Source organism: Hippichthys cyanospilos, chromosome 15 (assembly GCF_059441005.1).
Source record: "Hippichthys cyanospilos isolate Australia breed blue-spotted pipefish chromosome 15, RoL_Hcya_1.0, whole genome shotgun sequence".
NCBI lineage: Eukaryota > Metazoa > Chordata > Actinopteri > Syngnathiformes > Syngnathidae > Hippichthys > Hippichthys cyanospilos.
Window position 1 is genome coordinate 14,982,160 of NC_142383.1, and position 27,129 is coordinate 15,009,288.

General features: G+C 38.7%; 1 protein-coding gene and 3 non-coding genes across 5 annotated transcripts; all 4 read left to right on the top strand.

Annotated features, from left to right (window-relative positions):
- Window positions 1-645: 645 nt before the first annotated feature.
- tbx5a (T-box transcription factor 5a) lies at window positions 646-16,275 on the top strand. 2 transcript variants are annotated; one of them, XM_088435137.1, is made up of 9 exons: window positions 646-891; window positions 1,143-1,305; window positions 1,797-1,891; window positions 2,218-2,337; window positions 2,881-3,028; window positions 10,535-10,687; window positions 12,152-12,243; window positions 13,804-14,039; window positions 14,151-16,275. In XM_088435137.1, the coding sequence occupies exons 2-9, from the start codon at window positions 1,159-1,161 to the stop codon at window positions 14,747-14,749; spliced, it is 1,590 nt and encodes a 529-aa protein (XP_088291263.1). In that variant the 5' UTR covers window positions 646-891; window positions 1,143-1,158; the 3' UTR covers window positions 14,750-16,275. The 2 variants fall into 2 exon arrangements, with proteins under 2 accessions (XP_088291263.1, XP_088291264.1); XM_088435138.1 differs by having other exon boundaries at window positions 14,154-16,275.
- A 5,589-nt stretch (window positions 16,276-21,864) lies between these two features.
- On the top strand, window positions 21,865-21,946 carry trnas-cga (transfer RNA serine (anticodon CGA)). Its single transcript has one exon. It is a non-coding gene; the product is annotated as a tRNA-Ser (tRNA).
- A 595-nt stretch (window positions 21,947-22,541) lies between these two features.
- Window positions 22,542-22,623, top strand: trnas-cga (transfer RNA serine (anticodon CGA)). Its single transcript has one exon. It is a non-coding gene; the product is annotated as a tRNA-Ser (tRNA).
- A 1,742-nt stretch (window positions 22,624-24,365) lies between these two features.
- Window positions 24,366-24,447, top strand: trnas-uga (transfer RNA serine (anticodon UGA)). Its single transcript has one exon. It is a non-coding gene; the product is annotated as a tRNA-Ser (tRNA).
- Window positions 24,448-27,129: the final 2,682 nt, after the last annotated feature.

Here is a 27,129-nt window from a genome sequence, read left to right on the forward strand (position 1 = left end):
AATTGGCACGCAGGTTTATTATTTGAGGAATTCTCTGTTTACCATGAATACATAGCTCATACATCTACATTTACATGTGGAGGGGCATTTATCGAGTTCAACGGAGCACAGTGAGCGATTTGAGATCGTGCGTTTATTTGCTCGAGAGGACAATTAACTGTATGGCCCACAGGCAATTATTTGTTATCTATCTATCTATCTATCTATCTATCTATCTATCTATCTATCTATCTATCTATCTATCTATCTATCTATCTATCTATCTATCTATCTATCTATCTATCTATCTATCTATCTATCTATCTATCTATCTATCACCCCCCCCCTTTCTAAATCCCCCCCATCCATGGATGCAACTTCCGCTTCGCACGCTGGCCCATTGATGCTCATTGGATCCGTAGAGAATGAGAGAGAGAGAGAGAGAGAGAGAGAGAGAGAGAGAGAGAGAGAGAGAGAGAGAAAGGAGGAGGTCAAGAGAGAGCGAGAGAGAAGGGGAAAAGGAGGAGGTGTCCGACCTGCTCCCGCGGGACCGAAGCCCGACGAAGCCCGACGCAAGCTCGACGGCTCACTCGAGCGCCCGCCGCCAGCCCGGAAAAATGCACCGCCAGCACTTCCGCCACTTCCAAGCACCGCCGGGAAGCTCCTGGTAGCCCACGCCGAGCAGCCGAGCCCTGACGGCGGACACCAACCCCGCCGGGAGTCGCTGTCCGTTAGGAACTCCCTATCTTCTCCAACAAAAGAAGAATACATGGAGATATCGCGCCTGGGCTGGATTATTTGATTGTTTTTCTTTTTTTTTTATGATCCTTTTTGGAGGAAGAAAAAGACTACTCTCTGAAGCTTCTCCCGTCTGGGATTTTTCTTTTTGTTCTCTTTTTATTTTGGTTGAGGGTAAGAAACATCCAGATCCGCGTTTCACAGCGTCATCTTCACTATAGGTCCTACTTCTTTCGAATATTGTTATCGACTAAAAACCTTTCTCCGAAAAAACGTAAACATGTTGAGTTATAAGGGGGAAATTTTCCTGTTTAGTGTGGACCGTTATCGGAAATACTCCAACGACAAAGTATTTTATTTATACTCCAGACCAAAGTGTTCTACTGACTTGATGTGGTTTTTGTTTTAATGGGTTGGCCTTGCAGCCCTTGAGATCAAGTCATGGCCGACCCAGAAGAGACTTTCGGCCTGCAATCCTCTCCCGGTACCGGTTCCGATTCGAGGGAGGTTCCGAGCGAGCCCAAAGCCGACAAGCCCAACGGGACGCCCGGCAAGTCGCCATCCTCGCAAACAACTTACATCCAACAGGTCAGCAGTGTTGCAGAGTATCATATATCGAAAAAAAATAGAAAAACTCAAAATATAGGCAGCGTTGGCAACAAATGGAGTTTTGACGTTATCAGTGATCAGGATAATATATCAATGAATTAAAAACATAATCATAGACAGCACATATATACATATATTAGTGCTGTCAAGATTTACAGTTTTTAACTGAATAATTGCAAAATGTTGGCTAATTAATCACATTTTCAACTACAATTTCTTTTAAAGCGTGTAATATGCTTGTGTTTTTTAAAAATATGATTTATATATGAAAATAATCGTAGATGTGTGTCAATGTTTACATTTTTAACTGTTAATTGCAAAATGTTTGGTAATTAATCACATTGTCAGCTACAATTTATTTTAAATCGTCAAATAATATTTTTCTTTATATTTTTTTATTAGAAAAATAATAGTAAGCACACATACACACCCAAAAATAAATATATTTGAAAGTTGTCTTATTTCTACAGGGCATGGAGGGGATAAAAGTGTACCTGCACGAGAGGGACCTGTGGGTGAAATTTCACGAAGTGGGGACCGAGATGATCATCACCAAAGCGGGCAGGTGAGAGGACACGCATTTTATTAGGAACTATTGGCCACGTGTCGCTATTGCGTCACGCGAGGGTGCAAAATATGAAGAACTATTCTTTTGCACACTATATTGCCTGGACGCATAGTCACGATAATAACCGCGATAATACTTTTAATCGGTATGAATACCGTTGTTTGGAAAAAAGCGAGCAAAAATATTGATAACATTTAGTGTAAATCGATTTGAACACATTAATACTGTAAGAATTATAGAACTGTGTGTTTTTAATCGTTCAATATTGCGCTTGAAAATTTCCGAAACGTAACTTGAATTGGACTTTTTGTGCCTCTTCGCAGGCGAATGTTCCCCAGCTTTAAAGTGAAAGTCACCGGCTTGAACCCCAAAACCAAATATATCCTGCTGATGGATGTTGTGCCCGCCGATGACCATCGATACAAATTTGCTGACAATAAATGGTAGGTTGAAAAAGCAACTCTTCAATTGTGTAAGCTTAAAAAATACAGACGAAAATACAACATTCATTTGACATAAATGCACGGCCACGTTTAAGAGTTTAGGGACAAACAGACATTTTCATGTTGTTCCCATTCGACCACGAAATATTAAGAAGATTGAGTGTTGACTTAAAATGTCTTTGTAAAATTGTTTACATAATTAATCATTAAGTCAATGTTATCTTCGTTGCAGCTAGGCTTTAATCTTTATTGTTTTGGATTTATTTTAAAAGGACATTTATAGATGACCCCTAAACTAATGAACGTGACCATATCGAACATCCGGGTACTTTATGTGTGGCCTCATGTGTGTTTTTGCTTTACAGCAAAACAAAACGAAAAAAGTAGCATCCAAAACAAATTTGATTGTTTCTTTTTTAAAATTATTATTTAAGCTTTAAGAGATTAATTTGTATTTTATGTCTTTTGCAAAATCTGACCTGATCTGTTTTACTTTAGTGCATGGTTAAAAAAAAAAAGTTTTTTTGCAAATCGTGACTGCAGGTCAGTGACGGGCAAGGCCGAGCCGGCCATGCCGGGGAGGCTGTACGTGCACCCGGACTCTCCTGCCACCGGGGCCCACTGGATGCGGCAATTGGTCTCCTTCCAGAAGCTCAAACTGACCAACAACCATCTGGACCCGTTCGGACACGTAGGTGCCTAGTAGGCCTGTCTTTTCACTCTATAGAGCCGCCGCCATGTTGCTCAGAAAAAGTTATTGGTTTGTTCATAGAAAAAAAAAAAATCTGGTGCAATTATTAGATTTACAGCACAAAATTTAACAGCTACGCTATGGTCTATTTTAGTGAAAATCCTTCAAATCCAAAATATTTTAATATGATTTATATATATATATATATATATATATATATATATATATATATATATATATATATATATATATATATATATATATATATATATATATATATATATATATATATATATATATATATATATATATAATAGGTGAAGTTTTTGCTAACGAATAAATAGGAATTTACAGAACTATTTAGCAATTGGATTATGATAAAATACACTTGAGAATTGAAGCAAAGGACTAACTTGTTTTGTTGAGCGAATAGTGTGTCGAACTTTGCAGAAATGTCAATAATATATCATTAAAGGTACTTCCAACTTTAGCATAATATATTAAATTGTGTTTTTGTAAATAGTTAAGGACGTGGAAAAAGAGTGACTTTAATTTGAAATATGTAAAAAGTAATGTAAACAGATATTTTATTTGGCATGATTAACCTCCTATTTATTGTCACTTTTGAATAATGTTTTTAATGCGAAAAGTTTTCAGTCAATGCACTTTTGTTTTTTGTTTTTTTTTGGTCCAGATCCATATCCTCAATATAGAAGATGACTTCATTTCTGTTTTCATGTTAAACTAATTAGAAATTGAGGAAACTCGTGCGCTAGTTGGCCTTTTAATAAAAAGCCACATGCAAAAGAGGAAACTTTTTTTTTTCTAAAGTGGGCCTGTTAGCCATTTCCTAAAAAAAAAAAAAAAACCTCATTATTTCTCACTAACTAACATCTGCAACGCACACGAGCGCGCACACACGCACGCGCGCACACACTCCATCAATATGTCCCCATGCTAATAAGAGACTCAATGGCTGCACATTTCCATCAAATGACGTATTGTAAAAAGTATTAGCTCATTCTTGAAAGTGATGAGAGAGATTTTCTATTTGGTCACTTCAATGAGCCAATGCTGGTAAAATTTGATTCGAGGATAAGGAAAATGCCATGGAACTATTTTGCAAAGATTTTCAAAGGCATTGCGATTGATCTTCATCTTGTGGACAGCTATTGCATTATAATCCATTTTCAAGTAAATTTTTAACTTGTCATATTGAGTACATTTTTTAAAATGCAGTTCAGTTGTATTTAATGTTAAAGTATAGTGCAGTATAGTTGTGGTGCATTTTCAAGCGCATTTTTATTCAACTTATGTGTTATATGCATTTTAATTGGATCATAATGCATATTTTAAATGCATCAAGAGACATAATAATGATCAGAAAATATTTGGACTTAGTCCAGCTCGTTCATATGAAACTTAAATGCAACAAACTACATTTGCATTTAATTTTTAAAAATCCCCCAAAAAATGAACTAGTGTTTTTTGGAGAAACTAAAATGGACATTTGAATGGTAAATGTAAACTATTAAATGTTAGCTATAGTACAAGAGACAATTAGTCCTCTAGTCTAAACCTTATTGAAAATGCAAAAGGCTCATTTTTATACAATAAAAACTTTTTTTGAAATAACTTTCAATCCTCAGGACATATTTTTGATGCAGTATATTATACTTTTAAGGATAGTTCAATTATTTTTAACCTTTAAGCTCGTAACAGCACATTAACATTAAACCTTTAGCATCTGTTTGTTTTTAAACATTTATTGTGGTCATCTTTTAACTTAACTTGTGTGTAATACATTTTAATGAACTGATTATTTAAGCATACCTATATATGTATATATGTGTGAACTGTATGTACATGTGTGTGTGTATATATGTGAATATACATGTGTACATATATATGTACTGTATATATATATATATATATATATATATATATATATATATATATATATATATATATATATATATATATATATATATATATATATATATATAGTGTTTGAGGGTATTGGTCATTCTGGTGGCACTTGGGGGGTGACGCATTTTTGGAGGTGGTACTTGGTGGAGTACTATAATCGACATTCCGTCTACAAGTGAGCTGCCATGCATCCAAGTCACACCTAGTTAGGCCACGAGGGCCCAGCTGGCCGAATGAAACCGGAGCTGGGATGGAATGTTGTAAATTTTTGGTTGGAGTACTGTTTGTGTGTGTGTGTGTGTGTGTGTGTGTGTCTTGATTGCTCGCCTGGCTAACATGGGGCCTTCTCTTCGGTGCCCCCCGGGAATCATAAATGACACGCCGCATGGTGGCGGGCCAAAAATACGGTTCCACGGGTGGTGCGGGGGATGCCGGGTACCAATTAGGATGAGCCCGAGGCGGCAATGGCAACAGGCAGTGAGCGCAGGAGCTCAATTGAGGATTATTTGTAAAGCCGCTAGGAAACAATCAAGCTTAAAGTCTTAGGACGGTGAGGAGCAGAAGTGCTGAAATGCAAGGAGAAAGATTTGACTATGGATTATGTTTTGACATGCATCGCATTCATAATCAGCGGCGGTTAGAAAAAGTCTACACACCCCAGTTCAAATGCCCGTTTGCCTGTTTCAAATTGGAAAAGATCGGCTGTTCTCAAATGGCGGTATGAATGCCCCTGGTGGTCCTTATATGCACCAGTGGATACGTGCGATTTTCTTGCAGCTAACAGCAAATCTAATTAAATGCTTTTAATTGCTGTGATAGGAACAATATGTTTGTGTTTTCAAATTAAGAGCAAATTAATTGGAACTAGAAGCAACTTATGCTGAATTGCGTCAAGTTGGGTCAAATGAATAGCCGACCAACAAAAAATTGGGTCAAATGAATAACACACAAAACAGCCCAAAATTTGGATTGTTTTGCATTTAATAAAACATGTTTGGGCTATTTTGCGTGTGTGTTTTTTTTTTAAAGATCCGAATTTAAACTAAGAGGTTGCAAAAGTGTGCACACCCTCCTTTTATTGGGATTTTGGTTTAGTGCCGAATGAGCCAATCAGATTCAACCGTTCATCACCTCAGTCATTTGAACAGGGGTGCGTAGACTTTTTACACGCAGCGCGCATGAATTTTCGCATCGCCCGTCTCTAAATGTTGTTTTGCGTTCCGTCAACTTGTCTTCTGCACTCATATCTCCATGATTGCACCATGCAGCGGACTGTGTTTATATTTGAGCTGCGGTTGCGCAAAGAGCAATGACGACGGCGTCGCTGTCAAATCTTTCTAATCCCGAGGCTGGCGCTGGCAGGGAAGGGATTCTCTGATGTGGTCGGGACTTGAAAGCGAGAAGGGCCAAAAGTGATCCCTTACTATCATTAATATCACGGTGAGGCTGGGGAGAGGAGGGGGCAGGGGTAGGAGTGGCACAGGCCGGGGTTAGAACCCCACTGGGTGGTCCCGTGGAAACACCCCTTCTTCCACCTCCGCACAGGCCGGACATCGGGCAGCCGCGGTTGGCGGGCCGTGTTATTTCCCGGGGTGAAATGCGCATTTACGGAGGCTTGCGTTTTTAGCTTCTGAATTCACATGTGCTTGTGTTGCGAACGCACATCGTGCTGTTCCCTGTTGTGTGCGCCTTGGCCACCGGGGGCAGCGGAGCGCATGCATGCAGGATGTATGGATTGAGGCAATGGTATGCCCTTGTCGTATATATATATATATATATATATATATATATATATATATATATATATATATATATATATATATATATATATATATATATATATATATATATATATATATATATATATATATATATATATATATATATATATATATATATATATATATATATATGTGTGTGTGTGTGTGTGTGCGTTACATATTTATGTAGGTGTAACAATTTAAAAAATGTAAAAAAACAACCATAATTCAAAATTAAATCAAAATGTATATTCATTATTATGCAGTGGAATCCTATATATTTATGGTTTAGAACCTGCAGATTAATCATTTTGCGGACTTTACATTTTTTTTTTTTGGGGGGGGGGTCATGTTTGAGGGGTGTGGGAGGAACCAAATCCCACACCAATGCTTATCGGTGGTACATCCTCATTTATTTGTTTGTTTTTATTTACTTATTTAGTATTTTTAGGGAGGCGCATCAATCCCCCTTCATGAATGCATATTGATGATATAGTCTCGGTTATTCATTTATTTATTCACTCACTTATATATTTTTGCCTGTACCTATCCGCCCAAAAATCCCCTCCCACTATATACCCACTATATACATGTAGGTATATACGTATATATTAGGTGAAAGATTTTGTTTATAATGCTTCCCCCTTAAAAACAAGAAATTTAGCATTTTATCCCTTTTATTCTTAACGTTTGTGATTACGAAAAATGAAGTTTTTAAAAGTTTTTTATAAGTTGACTGTACATTTACTTCCAATAGTATGTAATTTTTTTTTTTTTTGCAACCACTTCATGAAATAAAATGTAATAAATTCAACACACCATTTTTAAACAACTAAAACTGTTTATGGCATTCTATCCTCAAATATTATTTTTTTTACGTGCTCAAATCACCTCAGTTTTTCTGTTTGAGAGGTTTTTGTTCTTTTTGTTAAGATCTGCTTCGTTTCTGCAATACATTATCAAACTCCAATCACTTAAAAGGTCAAACTATGGGGGAAACCCTGGAGCAAATGAAGGCCTTTTAGACCATGCATTAGTTGGAGACCAAGCATTCATGCATCCAAAGTGAAATCCCAACTGCTGTTTAGTGGCCAGGGTCACTCAGCACTTTTATGCAAGGGCGTGGAGGCCAAAAAAAAAAGTCTAGTCCAGTTTCAGCCTTTGCCAAAAGCTACGGCAGCATGAAATGCGATCAAGTTCAACTAGAAACTAATAATGGCCAACTATTGTTGCCTTCTATGGGCTCGCGCTTCACTCGGCCCTCAAAGAGAGCCTTGTGGGGGCAAGCCGGAGGTCAGTGTGGCAGTGAAAGGCAGGTACAAAAACAACCCTCCAGATAACAGATAGCCCGGAATACCAAAGGTGGGAGGGGGAAGGGGTAAAGGCAAGAATGGGGGCGGGGAAGCTCATCTTGGAATCTGAATCAGCAGATTTCCTCAAATGTCGCATAAATGAACCCTCTCCATAGTTTTTGTTTGCTCGCGTGTTACATTTGTTTCTCTGGAACGGCAATAACATCAAACCATGTCAATTGACAGCTATATAAATTAGGAATCAGATGGGAAACTCAACGCCATTTCACACTGGTAAATAATATGTTAGGTAGACAAAAGCAGAAGCAAACATCTGGCAAACATTGTCCCCCTGGTGGTAGGATGACAAATTGCATGATTTGACATGCAAGGTAGATGGCATTTTAAATGTTAATATTTTCGAGGATCAGCTCAATTAATCGTGGCAGCCGATATCGTGATCGCGTTTAAAATTCGATCAATTATGCAGCCCTACGTCAAAGACATTTAACATCAACAAGTATTGATGTTAGGGAGCTGAAATTTTACCCGGACAGTCATAACATGTCAATGTTTGAAATGGCACAACCAAGCTATCACACTTCCAGAAAAGTACTAAAATACTGCAAGTAGACTGTGAAAGAATCTGTCCAAAAATGGACACAATACACAAGAGTAATTAGCTTTATTGGCTAACGTAGAATTTAGTCAGACTGGGTATTAAAATCTCAACAAGGCACGTCCACTTAGTTATCATGATCCTTGGTTAAAACACTGAAAAAAAATGACCCAAAACTGGTCAAATTCCTCAAAAAAGCACCAAAAATGTCAAAAAAAAGTTTCCAAAAAAAGGCATTCTAACAAAAACGCATACAAATAAATGGACTAAAACCTTGTAGAAAAGTTGCAACATTTGACATTTACTTTCACATTTTACTTGAAACTTTCATGGGTCAGTTTAAGCCAGAACAGAAGAGTTAACCAGCAAAACCATTAAAGAAAGTTCAAGTTCAAGCTGGTTGGAGGCCGAATCACGCAGGCCCTCTGCTAATCGTCACTTAGCACATTGGGCCGCGAGGGAAAGAAGCGACATGCTTGTGGAAATCGCTTTGGAGTTACATAAGGAACGTTTTAGGGAAGGTTGAGCAGAAAGGACGCAGATCGCAATGTTCGAACGAGTTCAAAAACAACATGTGCTCCAAACATGCACTTGTGTTTGTTTGTATGAATGCGCAAGTCATCAACAGATCTGGATTCAATCTGGTGTACATGGGTATGAAAACAATAAAAAAGGATCATCGTGAAACGATCACGCGACTGAAAATGTTTGCCTGTTCATATCTCGGATGGCAAAACATTGAGAAATTTGGATTCAATTTGGTTTTCATCTGGGGTCAGTGTGAACGCACGCAATATTGAGATCCCTTTGACTTTTCAGCACTCACAAAACTGAAAACGTTTGCTCGTTCAAATTCATTATCTAACATGGACCTATTGCAAAAACATTGAGGACATTTGGCGTTGATATCATTTTTATCTGAAGATTCAGTGTGAACACTTATGTACTTTTCGAGGATTTGATTACTTAATTTCATGAAAAGTTGATAAGATTGGGGGGTATAAAGGGCACCATTAATTCATGCTGGTTGTGTTTCTGCACACAAGTTTTGATTACATTAAATGTCAAGGTATAAAAAAAAAAAAGCATCCAAATTTGACGCCCTTTGATTTTTATTTAAATTATGGAGAAAAATCATGTTAGCAATTATGCAACTGAATGTTTAATAGCGCCATTTAACCTGCACCAAATCATTTTTGTAACATTGGAAAACTGTTCAAACATAACATAATTTGGATATTTTTTATTTTTACCCTTCAATAATGTGTATAATTATCCATCTTTATTGATCATGGGCATTTGGAAGTACAGTATTTTTCAAAGATAAAATTTAGATGTGTTTGTAATCTGGTTTGGATGCTTCTATTTTTTATATTACCTTTTCAACCTTTTCCCTGTATCTAACTACACATATATATATATTATATATATATATATATATATATATATGTATATATATATATATATATATATATATATATATATATATATATATATATATATATATATATATATATATATATATATATATACTTTAAAAAACATTAATTTAGAGTGATTTGTCTTGCTTCAGTATGACAGGGATTCAGCATTACGTCATTAATGTGCATTTTCTAAAGCAATTTTACAGTTTTGAGAAATAATTATTACATCTTTGCATGTGTGCAATTTATTTTCGAACTTGTGAGGAATTTACCTTTTTTATCGACATTGTTGGCTCAGCTATTATGGAGCCCTGCTCAAATGACCCTGTTTGTAATTTTTTTCATATTGTACTATTTTGTACGTGAAAACAATTTTCATAACGCGCAGTCTCAGTAAACGTTTGCGAAAAGTGTATCTTACAATTATTTTCCCGTTATAAACAGCGGAGCATACCTTGCGTGTGTGGCCTGTTCTTTTGCAGATCATCCTGAATTCGATGCACAAATACCAGCCCAGGATCCACATCGTCAAAGCGGACGAGAACAACGGCTTCGGGTCCAAGAACACCGCCTTCTGCACGCACGTCTTCCCCGAAACTGCCTTCATCGCCGTCACGTCCTATCAGAACCACAAGGTCACAGTTTCACCCGACCGCTTTTTTTTTTTTAAGTATTTCGCTGAATTCGTGCGGATTATATTAACTCGGGGGAATACAAATAAGAAAAATAAATAGAAAGGATTTGTTGAAATGTAATGGAGTTTGTTTGGTTTTGCAGGTTATTTTTCTGTTTTGTATAGCGACGACTTTTAGAAAATACCCGTCAAGAGACAAAAACGTAACCAGCAAGATGTATTTTGTAATTTTAGCCACAATGAAAATATTATTAGTTTTATGATTAGTTATTATTATTAATAATGTATATACGTAAATGTATATCTACAAATTACATCGCGTCATGCTTAATTTTGTTTGAAATAGTCACGGACAAACGGAGGCTAATTTGAGACACCAACATTACTTTTTATAATTTATATTTGTTCTAACACTTCGTCAGTGACAGCCAAAAAAAATTAGAATAACCTTTAAGCCGTTAAAAAAACTGCTAATTTTCTATATAATTTAAACAAACGAGAAAACTTGCAAAACACACAAGCAAGTTACACATGTGTAAATGGCTAATGCACATTTTTGGAAGTTTTACATGACAGATTATTTAATGTTTGTTTAGGTTTTTTTTTTAAATATACATAAAATTCAAGCATTTTGTTAGTTTGTTTGTTGAACGGTTACGCTGAAATTTTCGAATGTATTCAATAAATTGCGTGTACCAGAAAAAAACTACAGCTCATAATAAAAACCTAAAGATATTTTTTTCAAAATATCTAATGAATGGTGGTTTTTATTTTGTGTTTTTAAAAAAAAGCGAACTTTTGAAAAGAAGTCTTGGTTCATTTCATGTCCGTGTGCGTGCCGCCATGTTTGCTCTCATGCCCCAAAACGTGCATGAAAGACGAAAAAGAGCAAATTTGTATAAACAGCGTCTGTTTAAGATCATTTAAACACGTGGGCGTTAGTTTGGGGAGAACGGGATGGGGCTGCAGAGCAGATTTTGGGGCTCGTAATGTCCCCTCAGCCAATCAGCGGCCTCCTTCCTTCTGGGAACAGGAAGCAGCGTTCTGTAGAAACCATTCATTATTTTTCCAACGTGTTATTGGTTGGGGGGTCAGATCGTAACCCCCAGGGCTAATTATTGGAGCTTTCCAGACCTGCCCCCCCCCCCACCCCCCACTCCAAAAAAAGGCATGCATTCTGAAATGCAGGCCCTTGAGCACAACTGTCTCCTAATCAAACAGGCCAACATCTGCCTTTGCACTAATCGTAATAACAATGTTAATAACGTGCTACAAGCCCCCATGTGTCCACTTCACCTGCCCATGAAAAGTGCTCAAAGACCCCCTTTCTGTTTGCACAAGTCATAAAAACTTTTAAAGGGGAGAAGGAAAAGTTCATTCCACCGAAAATGTTGATCATATGATGTGTTATTTCAGCGCAAATTGCTAAGCTTTAAAACGTTTTCTTCCTTTTTTTTATTCGTAGATAACGCAGCTTAAAATTGAAAACAACCCGTTTGCTAAAGGCTTTCGGGGAAGCGATGACATGGAATTGCACCGGATGTCCAGAATGCAAAGGTAGGACACAACATAGCACACACGCTGTGTGTAGAAATATATATATATATATATATATATATATATATATATATATATATATATATATATATATATATATATATAGTCAGTAGTAAAGTAGCAGTAAATTTTGTTTAGCCAAACGTAAACAAGCTAAGCAAAATTGCATTGGCAGGCTAATGAAGAGCATATCATTTAAGAAACAGATACAAATGGTGTAGCAACACATGTTGATTGACAACACAATGCCCAGAGGCATTTTTATCCCGTGCAAAAAAAAAAAAAAAATATCAGTGCATCATAATGAATCAGCTAACTGTGGAACTCCCCCCCCCCCAAAAAAAAAAAACTACACATAGTTAAAAAAAAAAAAAATCTGTTGAGTCCACACACGTGCACACACACCGTCCAAAGATTTTCTTTTTTTTTTTTTTTGGAACATACCGTATGTATTACCCAGCCCACATGAGGGATGGAGTGAGTGCAAAACACATTTTCAAAGGATAAAATCTGCTTTTGTAACTTTAGGGCCCCCCACATAAAATCCCCCTTTCCATTTGACTCCATATCCTTCCCTTAACATTTATTAGGAGTCAGAAGAATAAAAACTCCGATCTCCAGAAAAGGATGGCACGACTTCAGAAGATGGATGGAAACATGAACCCTAAAAAAAATACCATCATGGTACTTCATAAAAAACACACAGCAATAACATGACTCAATATTACGTAAAGAATTCAAATGTTTGTGCACCCCCAATAAACACTTGCCTATTGACATTGTGATGCTCCTCCTGATGTGTGTGCTTTTGCCACCAGGGGGCAATATTATTCCTTCCCAAAAGATAAAACTATTAAAATGGCAGATTTGAAATTGCTGAAATTTTTGCTGCATAATTGTAATTTGCTATATGGTCATTTTACATTTTAAAAAATGATTGGTTCAAAAATAAACAAATTAAGAGTAATTTTTTTTTTTTAAAAAAGCTTTGATTTTTATTTTAATTTTAAAATAACGTTTGTAGCTTGTTTAATACAAAACTGGACATCAGAAATATTCCACTGTAAAAAAACATTGCTGTTTACAATTTCTGACCGTAAATGTAGAAAAAAAACAACGGTATTTTCCTGGAAACCAAGTCACTTATATTTTACCGTAAAACATTATTTTTTTTTAGTGTTGGTAGATCTTTTTTTACCCATAATCATAATCATTATTTTCACCCAATTGTGTATATATATATATATATATATATATATATATATATATATATATATATATATATAATATTTAATATATATAATATTTTTTACGGGTCCAACAAAATCGATATGAGCCATAAATGTTTGATTTGAAAGATTTTCAAATCGAAACAAGTCGTACTGTTCCACTAATGGTATTGTTCACCTTTTATTGTGGCGATATCAAAAGAAAATGGCCAACATGTTCACATGTATGTAAAATGAGTCAAACCGAATGGAATTGTTGCTTTTTAAAATCAAACTTCCCCTTGAATCGTTTGGCACCCCACTAATGGAAACACGTACTGTATATCGGTAGCACCAAGGACTACCCGGTGGTCCCCCGCAGCACGGTGCGCCAACGAGTGAGCTCCAGCCAGAGTCCCTTCGGCGGCGGCGAAGTCCAAAGCCTGGCCGCCCCGAGCGCCCTGAGCTCCCAGTACTCCCAGTGCGAGAACGGGGTGACCAGTACCTCGCAGGACTTGCTGCCCCAGTCGGGCTCCTATCCGCTCCCCCATGAGCACGGGCAGGACTACCATTGCGTCAAGCGGAAAGGTGAGCTATTATATCTTGACCACAACACTAGACTATCCCACCCCTCGCGTAAGGTCGGTATTTTTGCCAGAACCCCCAAATCCGACTCGACCGTTTTACCTGTCATTGCAGCAGCAACGGAGGACGACTGCCACTCAGGGGAGCACGGCTACAAGAAAGCCTATTTGGAGAGCTCGTCCAGCGAGGACGACCATTACTACCGGCCGGCGGGCTACGCGCAGAGCCTGGGCCTGGCCGGCGGGCCGTACCGAAGCGAATCCAGCCAGCGGCAGGCCTGCATGTACGCCGGCGCCTCGCAGGGCGCCGAGCCCGTCCCCAGCCTGGAGGACATCAGCTGCAACACCTGGGCCGGCATGTCTCCCTACGGGAGCTGCTCGGTCGCCGGCATGCAGTCCATGGAGCGACTGCCCTACCAGCATTTCTCGGCCCACTTCACGTCCGGCTCTCTGGTGTCCCGGCTCGGCGGGGTGGGGGGCCACCCCTCGCCGCAACTGGCCGACGGTCACCACGCCGCCATGTACCAGAGCTCCGTCGCGCACCAGACTCTGGGGCGCCAGTGCAGCCCCGCCGGCGGGATCCAGTCGCCCGGCGCCGGCCTTCAAGGCAACGAGTACCTCTACACGCACGGCATACCGCGCACGCTATCGCCTCACCAGTACCACGCCGTTCACAGTGTCAGCATCATGCCAGAATGGAACGACAACAGCTAGGGGACCTTTAGATACGTTTGTATTTTTATAGGACGTACATTCAGTGACACTAGTAGGACGTCAGCTTGCAGGGGAGCTGAATCGAAGTTTTGTCCCCGGCACTTATAAGCGGGCAGGAACATGAACACGAAGATGCGCGGCGCTCGAACGCGCACAAAGACTGAACGCAAGAGCTGATTTGGGAATGTTAGTGTATCTCCGTTTTCAGTTGTCAGAGGAAAACCGGAGCCGGTCCCAGCTGATATTGGATCAAGGAAGCACCATGGACTGATTCAAAATAAAAACCCACATGTAGAAAAACAACAAAATTCACGTTTTCTCTGACCTTGAGTATTATTAAACCAGAAAAGGTATTACATTGAAGTGTTTCAGAGGAATGGCTTTTCTTGAAAACTCTGTAAAGACTCTGTAAAGCGAAAATAAATGCATCTTGTAAATTTGAAAAACCGCAGAGAAAGGTGTCACTAACGACCCTGCCAAATTTGTATGATATGAACCAGAGACACTCAAATGGGTGATGGAGTGTACGTGGCATTTTAACAGGGTTTCTGAAAATGTCGGAAAATCAAATTTAATGCTTTTAAAACGTGTTTTCAATGCAAATTTAAGCCAATTTATTCCTCATATTTGAGAAATACTTTCATATCCATATTTTGGACATTGGTGACAGGAAAAGAACAGTTTTCTTTTCAAATTAAGAGCAAACTAACTGGAACATGAAGGAACTTGTGTATTACCCTGTTTAGGAAGTACTAGACAGAAAAAAAATATTTCATAGGGGTACATAATTGAAAAAAAGGCTGAGAACCAGTGAAAAGTTTAACTACTCTCAAGATAAACAAAATTGGGCTATTTACTTACAAAAACACACAGATGTGAAATGAAAGTCATTCCAATTAATAATGCATTATCCACATCATAAAAATGAATAAATAATATAAAATAAAAATAGATGCGCAAAGTCATTACCTAGGTAAAAGGTACTTTGAAAACTCAAAATTATAAAAAAATATTCTAATTTAATTTTTTGGTGCAGCAAATAATTCTGCCAATATTTCCTCATTCTGTTGAAGAATTACAATTTGGGAGAAGTTTAAATAATGCGGAATTAATGGGTGTTTCCAAACTTTTGACAGTTACCTAGTTCTCCGTCCGCAGATCTTAAAAAAAAAGGTTTGCATCCTGGAACTGGCATAGAAAGAAAACAGAAAAACGTAGCAGTGGGCCACCACAGGGAATGTGGTGATTCAAAATGGTGGTGATTATGAAACATACTTGATATTTGTGAAAAAAAAAAGGGCCAAGGTTAGCATAGCCACACATCCTTACATAGACAAAGATTTATTTTTAATACTTGTAGTTGAGAATGCTATTTGTCAATAGTATTTATTTGTCACCTATGTAAATCACCTTTCCTGTACGTGCATGTAGTAAAGATAGATGGTTTCATTTTTTATGCCCATTTTTTAAATTTAATTTTGTATGGGATTTTGGAATCATACTCCTTTTGAAAATGGGAGATTACTATACAGAGGTCAGTATGTATGTATCTAAATACACATTAGGATATTGTTGTAAATATACATGTACATAACAGAAAACTTGCAATAAATTTAAAATACAAAATCATTGCTTTTGTCTTGTTTATGATTTGGGACGATGCGTTATGATGTGAAGTGACTTTTATTTGCAGCTGTGAATTTTCAATAATTAATAGCTTAAAAATTAATGTAAAACAGCTTCACGCATTTTGGTATTTTCTCAGTCAGCTTTATGATGTGGATGATGCTTTATGATGTGGAATTACTTTCACATTGTGCAGGTGAATTTTTAAGAATTAACAGCGTGATTAATGTAACAATAATTAATAGCTTAAAAATTAATGTAAAACAGCTTTACGCACTGGTATTTTCTCAGTCAGCTTTATGATATGGAAAATGTTTTCTGGCTATGAATGACTTGAATTCCTGACTGCATTTTCAAAACTTAACAGCAATAATAGTTCATGTGAAACAACTTTAGACATCTTGTTATTTTCTGTTAACTTTATGATGCAGATGATGCTTAATGAAATGGATTGACTTTCAGTTCACAGAGCTGCATGTTCCAGAATGGTTTGGTTAATTAAATATTTAATATAAAACAGCTTTACACACGAGTATTTTTGTCAGTCAGCTTTATGATATGGACATTGCTTTGAATGATTAGTTGACAACTGCATTTTCAAGGTTTAATGGCTTAATCAATGAATGTAAAAGAGCTTCACACATCTGGGTTTTTTCCCAGTCAGCTTTATGATGTGGATACGAAATGTCTTCCATTTCACAGCTGTTCAAAATGCAATAGCTTAATTACCTATTGTAAAATAGCTTGGCGCACTGTTATTTTCTCAGTCAGCTTTATGATGTGGAAGATATTTAATGACTTGAAATGATGTTGTGCTCACACCCGTACGATCAAGAATTGATATCTTAATTCTTAATGTAAAACAACTTTGCACATCTTGGTAAATTCACATTCAGCTTTATGATGCAGCAGATGACTTGGAATTACTTTTTATTCCAAGGTGTTTCCGAAAATGACTGATATTGAATATTTAAAATGTTTGGTTGGGATGCCGGAGTCATTTAGCAGGTGGCTAATGTCAGATATTTATTTCTTTGGCAAAAGAGCCGCAGAAAAGCAACAGAAAAGTGGACGGATCCATTTTAAAACACTCATAATTTCAGCCCCTTTGCTTTTCTCAAATGACATGAAAATGTTAGTTCACTCCGGGCGGCGGCGGACATATTTGGAGCTTTTGCCACCAGTAAGTACACGTAACGGTCCATAATAAGTTATACGGTGGTACAGCTGGGAAGCATTTGTTTACTGTCACTTAGCCATACGTGTAAAGCAACTTAAATTTGAGTGGAAAATTCGCCATCCATCTCCCCTCCCCCACGCCGTGACCTTCGCAGCGTCTCCGCCTCGCTCCGATTTGTCTTCCGCTGTCTCCAGCCATCGTCGGGCCTCTTCATCTCTTTTACCCCTCGCGATCCTGTTCTCAATCCCTCCGAGCGCCCCTCCACTCTCTCCTCCTGCGCCCCGCGGCCCAAACACACTGACCTAGACTCCCGGCCTCCTTTGAAGTGAGCGACGTGACCCCGGCGCTCCAGATGCCCCGACACCGCCGCTCTTATCCTCTCCGAGAGCCGCCGGCACGGCCCACAGAGAGAGCCGGTCATTAACCCTCAACAACCTCCGCCTCCCCTCCACTGCTTAAACGCATGATGTATTGCGACTCCCACCGCCGGGAAGCCCCACCCCCTCCCCTCGCCCCAACTCCCCCCCGGATTCACCCAAACATGCATGTGTGGGCGAGGGCCGATGATGCAATAAGCTCTTTAAACATTTAAAGAACGGGTCGGCTTTTCAAAGGGAGGAGCTGGAACCTTTGGCCACGGCTTCAGTTATCATGGTCAGCGCTTGAAAGTCTGCTGATACGTCAGCGGGAAACAAACGGTTGGATAATAAATGAGAAAAAGATGGATGAAACGCCGGTCCAGGTACGCTGCCGGTTTATTTGGATAATGAGTGTCTAAAGGAATAGATAGGATAGAAAACATAAGGTGTCCAAACCGCGGGCCGGTGGACGTTTGCGGCCCGCCGTTTATATTTTAGCGGCCTGCTGTATATAATGGAACAAACAAATGTTACAAACGTGGAAAAAAAATCTGAAATTTTTAACAGAAATCCTTTTTTTTTTTATTACCTACATTATAGATCAAATTAAAGTGCCCTATTTGTTCCCCAAGATACGCGATTTGACAACAAATATATCAACAAATATATGCTACTTTTCTGACATACTGAAGTTTAAAAAAAAAAGATATATTGCACGCCTCCTCATTACAAACTGGCTCAATTTCAACAAATGTATAAACAGATATAAGTTACTTTTAAACTATATTGTAGTTTACAAAATCAAAATTTCAAATTGTACGCCTCCTCATCACAAACTGGCTCAATTCCCAACAAACATGCAGGCAAAATTTTAGCGACTAAATAGTTACGCTCTTTGATGATGACGTCTATTTTACAAATTATTTCATTTTTAAAATATATATTAAACTGGTTGACTTGATTGCTTTATTGAAGAGTCATGACTACATTACAATTTAATATAAAATCAAATGAAATGAACACAAATATATGGGCAATTTTTTTTTATTAATAACCCAAATTATTCCGCGGACCCCTTTTTGAGAACCACTGATATTGCTTGTTTGCCGATTTTTTTTTTTTTGATGGCCCTTGCGTCTTTCTATTTTTCTGTATGCGACCCGTCGTTTATACTTTAGGGGCCCACTGTAAATATTGAAACATTAAAACACATTGTAAACTTCAATTTAAAACAATTATTTTAGGCAGCATTAGAAAGGTTAAAAAAAAAATCAGATTTTACCTCATTTTTGAAAAAAAGTCTGGGTGTTTTCTACCTTCAATATAAAGACAATGCGTAATTGCTTGCTTGCTTGATTTATTGACTTATTTTTTAATGGCCCCTATGTCTTTCTTTTTATCCGTGTGTGGCACTCCGAGGAAAAAAGTTTGAACACCCGCGCGCTAAATGAAAAGGATGAAATGTGCTCTGAGCTGCTCGGAAGACGTTGAAACTTTAAGAGGCCGCAAGAAGGATGAAAGACTCCTAATAACGTTTCTTTTGGTAGGCCAGACCCGAGACCAAAAAAGAAATTCAATCATTTCGGAGAAATGATGAGTCACGGCCTCAGTTGGCCTCCAATGAGAGGAGCTAAACAAATCAAAGAGCGGGTGCCCCCGTATGACAAAGTAGAAGAGTGCAAGAACAAGAGCATTCCTTGGGCTAGAAAAACGAGGGAGGGGGATTACGTTATTAAGATGTACTGAAACACGGATCACCGCAGATGGATGAGCTCCCGGCACAAAGAGACGTTTTTTTTTTTCTTTCAAAGAATCAAATCAATCTCATCCAAAACATCTGCTTCTATTGTTAAACTGTTGGGTCTTTGCTGAGCTAATCACAAACCGTTTGAAAAGTCCACGTTGGAGTGTTTGGAATAATAAGTACCGTAGTTTCTGCACTATAAGGTGCACCTAAAAGATTTAATTTTTTTAAAAGCTGATGGTGCGCCTTATAATCAGGTGCGCCTTATATATGGATCGATAATGAGATTGGGATTCGTAGATGGGGAATGAAGTGATAAAGTAAGCTTTACCTGTTTCTTTTGTGTGTTTACAGTTGAACAAGGTTGGTCGTATTGACACTGAATTATTATGCTATTGAGAGTTTAGAGTTATTGTTATTACTTTGAGTATTACTATATTGTGATTGAAAAAGTTTTCAAATATGTCATTAATTGAGGTGCGCCTTATAATCCATTGAACGAACAAGGTTGCTCATATTGACATTGAGTTATTATGCTATTGAGAGTTTAGAGTTATTATTCGAGTTATTATTGTTCTTGCTATGAGTATTACTATGTTGTGATTGAAACAGTTTTCAAAAATACAGTATGTCATTAATTGAGGGTGCGCCTTATAATCTGGTGCGCCTTATATATGGAAAAGGTTTAAATGTATGTCATTAATTAAGGTTGCACCTTATAATCCGTTGGTTGAACAAGGTTGCTCATATTCACATTGAGTTATTATGATATTGAGAGTTTTGACTTATTATTTGAGTTATTGTTTTTACTTTGAGTATTACTATATTGTGATTGAAAAAGTTTTAAAATGCGTCATTAATTGAGGGTTCGCCTTATAATCCGGTGCGCCTTATATATGGAAAAAGTTTTAAAATATGTCATTAATTTGGGGTGCGCCTTATAATCCGGTGCGCCTTCTAGTGCGGAAAATACGGTAAATACGAAGATTTGTAATGAAGACGTTTTAAAAGTAAGGTCTCAATCAACGGGATATCAAACGCTAATAGCGCCGTTGCCGGCGGATATGATGAAGTTTCAAACGTGATTCTGGCCTATTTCCAGGCTGCGTGTTTGATTCCCGCTTTGGCTATGGGGTCGGTCCGGAACGGTCCCTCAGTGAGATAACGCATTTTCTGGTTCGTGTAAAGACGTCGGGCGTATGGACAAAGACATGCATCAAGGTAATGGGAAAGCTACATCTGTACGGGGGCAGTGGCTCTTGGCTTCACCAGCTGGCAGATGCAAGCTCTGGGACGGGAGCGCTGAAATGGAAGCAAAGACCTTTGCATCTCCCACGTTCAGTCTTTCAGCACCACTCCTGGTCAGAATCCTGAGGGACGGCGGGGGGGGCCGTTAAGGAGGGGGAGAAGAGCGAACGTCTTCTGAGAGAAACAGACAGGGATGATACGGTGATGATAGGGCGAGAACCAATACGTGCTGCAAACGTCTTTAAATAAGGGCTTTAGGGAAAATAAATATTTAGGTTACGCTATATCTGTGAATTTTTTTTAATGTCTAAATAAGCGGGCATGGGGGAGGTTGGACATTGGGGTCATGTCATTTCTAGCGTCATGCTAACACCGGAACCGCGAGCGGTTAAGGTGTTGGACTTGAAATCCACATTTTATTTCAAGTAGGCTCAAATTTGTAACCTGGAATCTAGCAAAACGAGCGATAACATCTCTGGTTTTACTAATCTCCTCTAAGTGCGTTATTTTTGAAACCTAATGTCTCAAAAACGGAATAAAACACAACTACTGTATGTGTATTCATGTACCACCGTTGTTTGTTTTTATTGACTATACGGATGGAATTTTTGTTGAATTATTTGGGTTTGAAAAGCCCGGGCTAAGTGTAGACAAGGCAAAGTCCAATCGTATTTTCCCGCGCTAGTTTAGCCTCATTTCCATATCTATTCTAGCTCAGTTTCCACCAAGAAATCTACCAGGCTCTCTTCTACTCACTTTTTTGGGGTACTCACTGCTTCGGTTATAAAATAAAAATAAAATAGGACAGTTAAAAAATTGTGATGTGAATATTTTATGCGCCATTAATTAGATTACTTAGCTTCAAGAAAATTGATTATTTTTACCTGGTACCAGTTGGGTAAAGGCTGAATTTTTTTTTTCTTTTGTTTTTGGCCGAGAACCATGTCTCAAATTCACAGCTGTGATGGCCGAGAGGTTAAGGCGTTGGATTCGAAATCCAATGGGGTCATCCCGCGCAGGTTCGAACCCTGCTCACAGCGTCCAAGCTTTTACATTATCAATTGAAGTCACCGATTGGAACTACTGTTAAATTCTTGTTGAAACCCTGCTTCCTGTCTAAGCTTATATTTACAGCACCGTTTGACCAAGTCCAAACAGTTCCTAACCAATTCCTAACAGCTCCAGATCAAGTCCTACAACTTCCTAACGTTTCCTAAAACAGCCCGAACAGTTTTTTGATAGTCCACAGAGCTGAACGCCACTGAGAAGGTCCATGTCGACCGGTTCTACTCGGATCGGTGGGCAGTGACCAATCACCTTCTAGTCGGCCTTGTATTTACTACTAATAATACATACACTTATTGTAGTATATTGTTTTAATTTTTATGAGGGTTACGCTGTTCATGAAGATTCGCACGTCCTTAACACCCAGTTTGCATGCGGGAGTAGTCGGGTGCAAAGTGACCCGAACGTATAGCAGGTGAAGCAAGCTAAAAAATTTGAAGCTAGCATCAAAGAATCAGGCCAGTACCTCGTAGTACTTATCAGGGACTAATTACCACAGAGAACTCTGGTACTAGGTGGGTAGTCTAAAACTTTTTTTTTTTTTGCCAGGAACCATTTATCGAATTCACAGCTGTGATGGCCGAGAGGTTAAGGCGTTGGACTCGAAATCCAATGGGATCTTCCCGCGCAGGTTCGAACCCTGCTCACAGCGATTGTATTCCCCTTGACTTGAGTGGTGCTTGCCATGATTTTACATTGGTTCAATGTGGAAATTTCAGAGAACATACTCAAGGTACTTCTACTTACATCATGAATGATTAAAATCTTCAGAATGACAATGCTTTATTTATTTTTCCTTTTTATTTTTTATCAGCATTCCCAGACTACCTTTAAGGTGTTCGATTTGAACGCCAATAGCATCTTTCCGCACAGTTTCAAACCCTGGTAGGGATTAGCTATGGATTTAGAATTTGACTGCTTGAAAATCTCTCAGACTTAGAATATACCGAACCGCCGTTTGATATAAGACGTATTAAATATCTTGGCTCATATGTCTTTTGAAATGAATAGATTTTTTAGTTTTGGCAAAACCGTAATCCCCAATGATCTGAACTGCAACTGTTCAAGCACTAAAGTCAATTCTGCAGGGATCAACGCCAACTCTAAGGTAGTTCCGTCTATTTTCACTGAGATAAATATTTTTTTCCAGTCAAAGGATATTGAGAAACCAAGTGTGAATCGAGGCCAAATCAGTTTTCGGTGATTTATTGGAAGTCTTAGCATGAAGCGTAATTTATGAGAGGAGAAGCCATTTCTCTCAGATGAAATATCGTCCGGTACCAATCCGATCCAATTTAATGCAAAAATGCGCCTTCATCAGTTATTCGCTGACATCTTAGTGCCGTGAATCAGAGAGCACATTAATCAGGATTTGATTTTTGAAACCAATGTTTCACTGCGACAGACCCTGTTTTTAGCTTCGCCGAAGACTGCGAGGAAATAGTAGCATCCACTGCTGAAAAAAAGTCGAATGGCGTTTGAAAAAAATGGTGGAAATTCAATCCGTCTTCACCGGGCAACATTCGCGCAGTGGAATGTCAGTTTTTCAACGTCAAACCTGAAGCGGCTATGGCATCATTAGAGCTGATAAGACACCACGAACAGGCTCCCACCATTTCTGGCAGAGTCTGTGGGAATTACAGGTACAAACAGGAGAAAACAACTCTTCCTCAAACCCACCTGGGGTAGACGTTTGCTCCATATGGAACACATTTAGATTTCACGTCAGTCCTGTGAGATCTAAAGACCTGGGCTGGTTTATTTCAGTTTAAACATCTCTACTTGCTTTGTCCATGGGAAGATTCGGACATTTTTGGACTTTTAAGGACTGCTTAATGAAATGAGACCAAGGAAATTCTGGTTTAAAAGCTAATCTGATAAATGTTTTTTTTGTTGCCGTTTCTTTGGCTTTTTTTTTTTTTTTTGCATTTCCTGCAGCATTTTCCATACACGGATTTTTATTGATCATAAACTATTTTAATAGGGTCCAACACCCAATTAAAAAAAAGAAAAAGCAGATTCTCCCTGTTTCAGGGTGTGCCCCGCCCACTACCCGTAGACAATTGGGAAAGGCTTCGGTATGGGACCTGAGAAAATGGAAGGATAGATGGGTTGATTTCCCCTTTAAAAAAAAAAAGTGTCTTCTTATAACCCACGCAATTTTTTTTCTTGCAGTACCAAGTTTGAACTGCGAGGGGCAGCATGGTTCTAGAAAGAAGAAAAAAAAGACTAACTGGAGAAGAAGAAACAGAGGAAGATCAGTTAGCTTTTCTGGTACCTTCTGAATTGGTAGCTCTTTAATTTCACATAACAGGTTTTAGGCCCCGTGATATGATTTTTTTTGCGACTGTTTTTTTGCACAGACAACATTTTAGCCTGTCTCTCTTTTATACAGCTGCGATGGCTGAGTGGTTAAAGCGTTGGACTTGAAATCCAATGGGTTCTACCCGCGCAGGTTCGAACCCTGCTCGCAGCGTCCAAAATTATGCGAATTCTTGTTAGCGTTTGGCAAAATACTTATATGCTGAATTGTATGATTTCTTACACAGTCAGAACTCTTCGTGTTACGATCCATTAGAACAATCTTTACTCTGAGGGCCTTTATAGCTAGCGAAGTAGTCCACAAGACAACAAACGCGGAAAAAACAAGCGAGGTGAGACGAAAATCGAAATGTAATGCGCAACTATCAAGCAAAGTATATTTTTCTCGTTTTTTTTTACATCCCAACTTTGGTGTTCGTCGTCATGGCTACCTGGACATAAGAGCACGAGGGGATCGGATCCCTCGAGAAAAAATGAAAGCAGTTTGTTCATTTGCATACAAATAAAGATACAGACATGACATCAGGCCTCCCACAATGCACTGGGTGAAACGGTAGGAACCGCGACTTTCGCCATCTATGGCACGGAGGAGTACTACATCAAACGCATGCGAAAAAGGTATGATGTCGATTTTAGAGAATTATTATCACATGTATAGCAAGAAACCACATTAGTTGGCGTCGCTGCAGTGTGTTCGTGGTGATTTTTCAAGTCATAAAACCGGCGGCTTGATTCAAGTCGTATGACTCAAATCGTCCATTTTTGACGGGCAGGATATAGCGACGGGATAAATTAGCTGCCGCCGTAAGTGGTGGGGGAAGACTCAACTCGCCGGGGTGTTCTGTCACTGCTGCCCAATCAATACCTCGCCCGCGGAGGAACAGAACCCGAGGGTAGCGGTCCGACGAGCCCCCGTGGTCCAACGGTGCCCTTGGGGACGGCGTGCCAACGCGGCAGGTCAATACGTCTCCAGGAAGCGGTATGGGGCCATCACATTTGGGAACAGTAAGTTGACTTTTCATGCGTGCTGCTTGAAACAGCGAGCCGAGTGAAAATGACACTGCTTATAAGGTTTACACTGTTTTCACATCAAACTTATCGATCCCGATAGGCTTGGCTAATTGAACTTAATATGGCGTGATCACAGAGGTGATTAAAATACTCGCACACTGTACTTAAATAGAAGGAGAGATATGTGCTAAAAATGTGTAAAAGTGGAAATATAGATCCAAATATTGTACTTAAAATACTACAGACTGTAAATGAGCTGATTTTACTTTCTGCTAGATGCTGAACCTGAAGTGGCGTGATGGTTTTCAAAACACGAGTGTGAACAGGAAGTACTTTTCGCTGCTCAATTGGGGTCGACTTAGCGTTTGATAAATCTGCCTTGGTAAGTGTAGTGTTTATCACATTGAAAGTACGCTTGCCTACTGTTCCTATTTTATCTATGTTACCTTGTGATACATTTAAACTAGTTTAGGGCCATTGATTATTTTGTTGATCATTTGACAAATCAGATTTTTTTGTTTTTTTTTAAATTTTAATCATTTCATCAAATAAAGAACTTTTTCTTAAGACTTTTTTTTCAAACTGACATTGCCGAACGTGCACTTAACTTTTTTTAAAATGTCGTTTTTTTTTTGTGTGTCTGTTTTTTTTTTATTTAACGCAAATTTAATCTCTATGTTTACATGAGCCTAAAAATATTTAAAAAGATTTGCTGTCAAGAGAGTAAAATTCACAGCATTTGGACCATTTCAGGCCTCTAAACAATTATTTCAATATCAAAAATAATAAAAAAATAATAATAATAAATTGGTGGTCGATTGTATCTTGATTAATCACTTAATTGTTGTACTTACTACTAACTACTACTACTAACCTATTTGAACCGGTTCAAAAACATTTTATTCAATCCCACAGATATATTTGGGTGATTTAAAATTTGGTAATGAATATCAGTTATTTATGTATGACAGTAATTCATTACTTTTGGTATTTGGGTGTAAAAATAATCAAGTACTTTGGGTATTCTAGTACTAAAGCATTCGATCACTTTAGGTAACTAGATACTAAACAATTGAGTTCTATAGGTGATAAGGTGATGATTACCAAAAGTAACTGATTACTTTGGTATTCAGTTCATTTCATAGCAGCCATTTTTAGACACTCCTTTAGCCAAACACGTAAAAAGAGAAAAGATATAAATAATATCATGTAGAATAACTCTACTAATCATTAAACTAGTTTTGACATGATTGATTTTGGTCCCTCTCCTTTTTTAGACCGCAAAAAGCTGGCATCTGAACAGGGGTGTGTATACTTTTTTGTAGCCACTGAATATCATCACAATGAAATTCGCTGGCAGGACAGAAACAAGACAACACAAGTACCGAATCAATACGAGCGATCCTCAAGAGGGGCCCCGAGCCGTTTGTGCTAAGGCATCGATCCGCCTAAATGCGAGGTGTCCGCATGATGTTCCGAGAGGCTCGGTCGTCTGACTGCGCGCCGTCCGCCCCCCGCCTCCGCCGCCTCGCCAGCGCCACGCCGCCTTTGGCCTTTGCGCGGTGCCTCCACAGAGGTCCACGTGTGACTTGATGCCATCGATAAAACGCAAAACATCATTGGAGATGGACTTGTGTGGCGACCCGCGCGGTTATCGGGGGCCTAGGAAACGATGCGCCGGGCCCCGGAGGGGGTAAACACTCGATATCGCGCCGCTGGCTTCTCTCGGATCCGTAACCGCCAAAGCGAGGGTGGGCAAACTTGTGTGCCTTTTTTTTTAATGTCATGTGAGCGGGGATATTTGTAGATGACATTGTAAAAAATG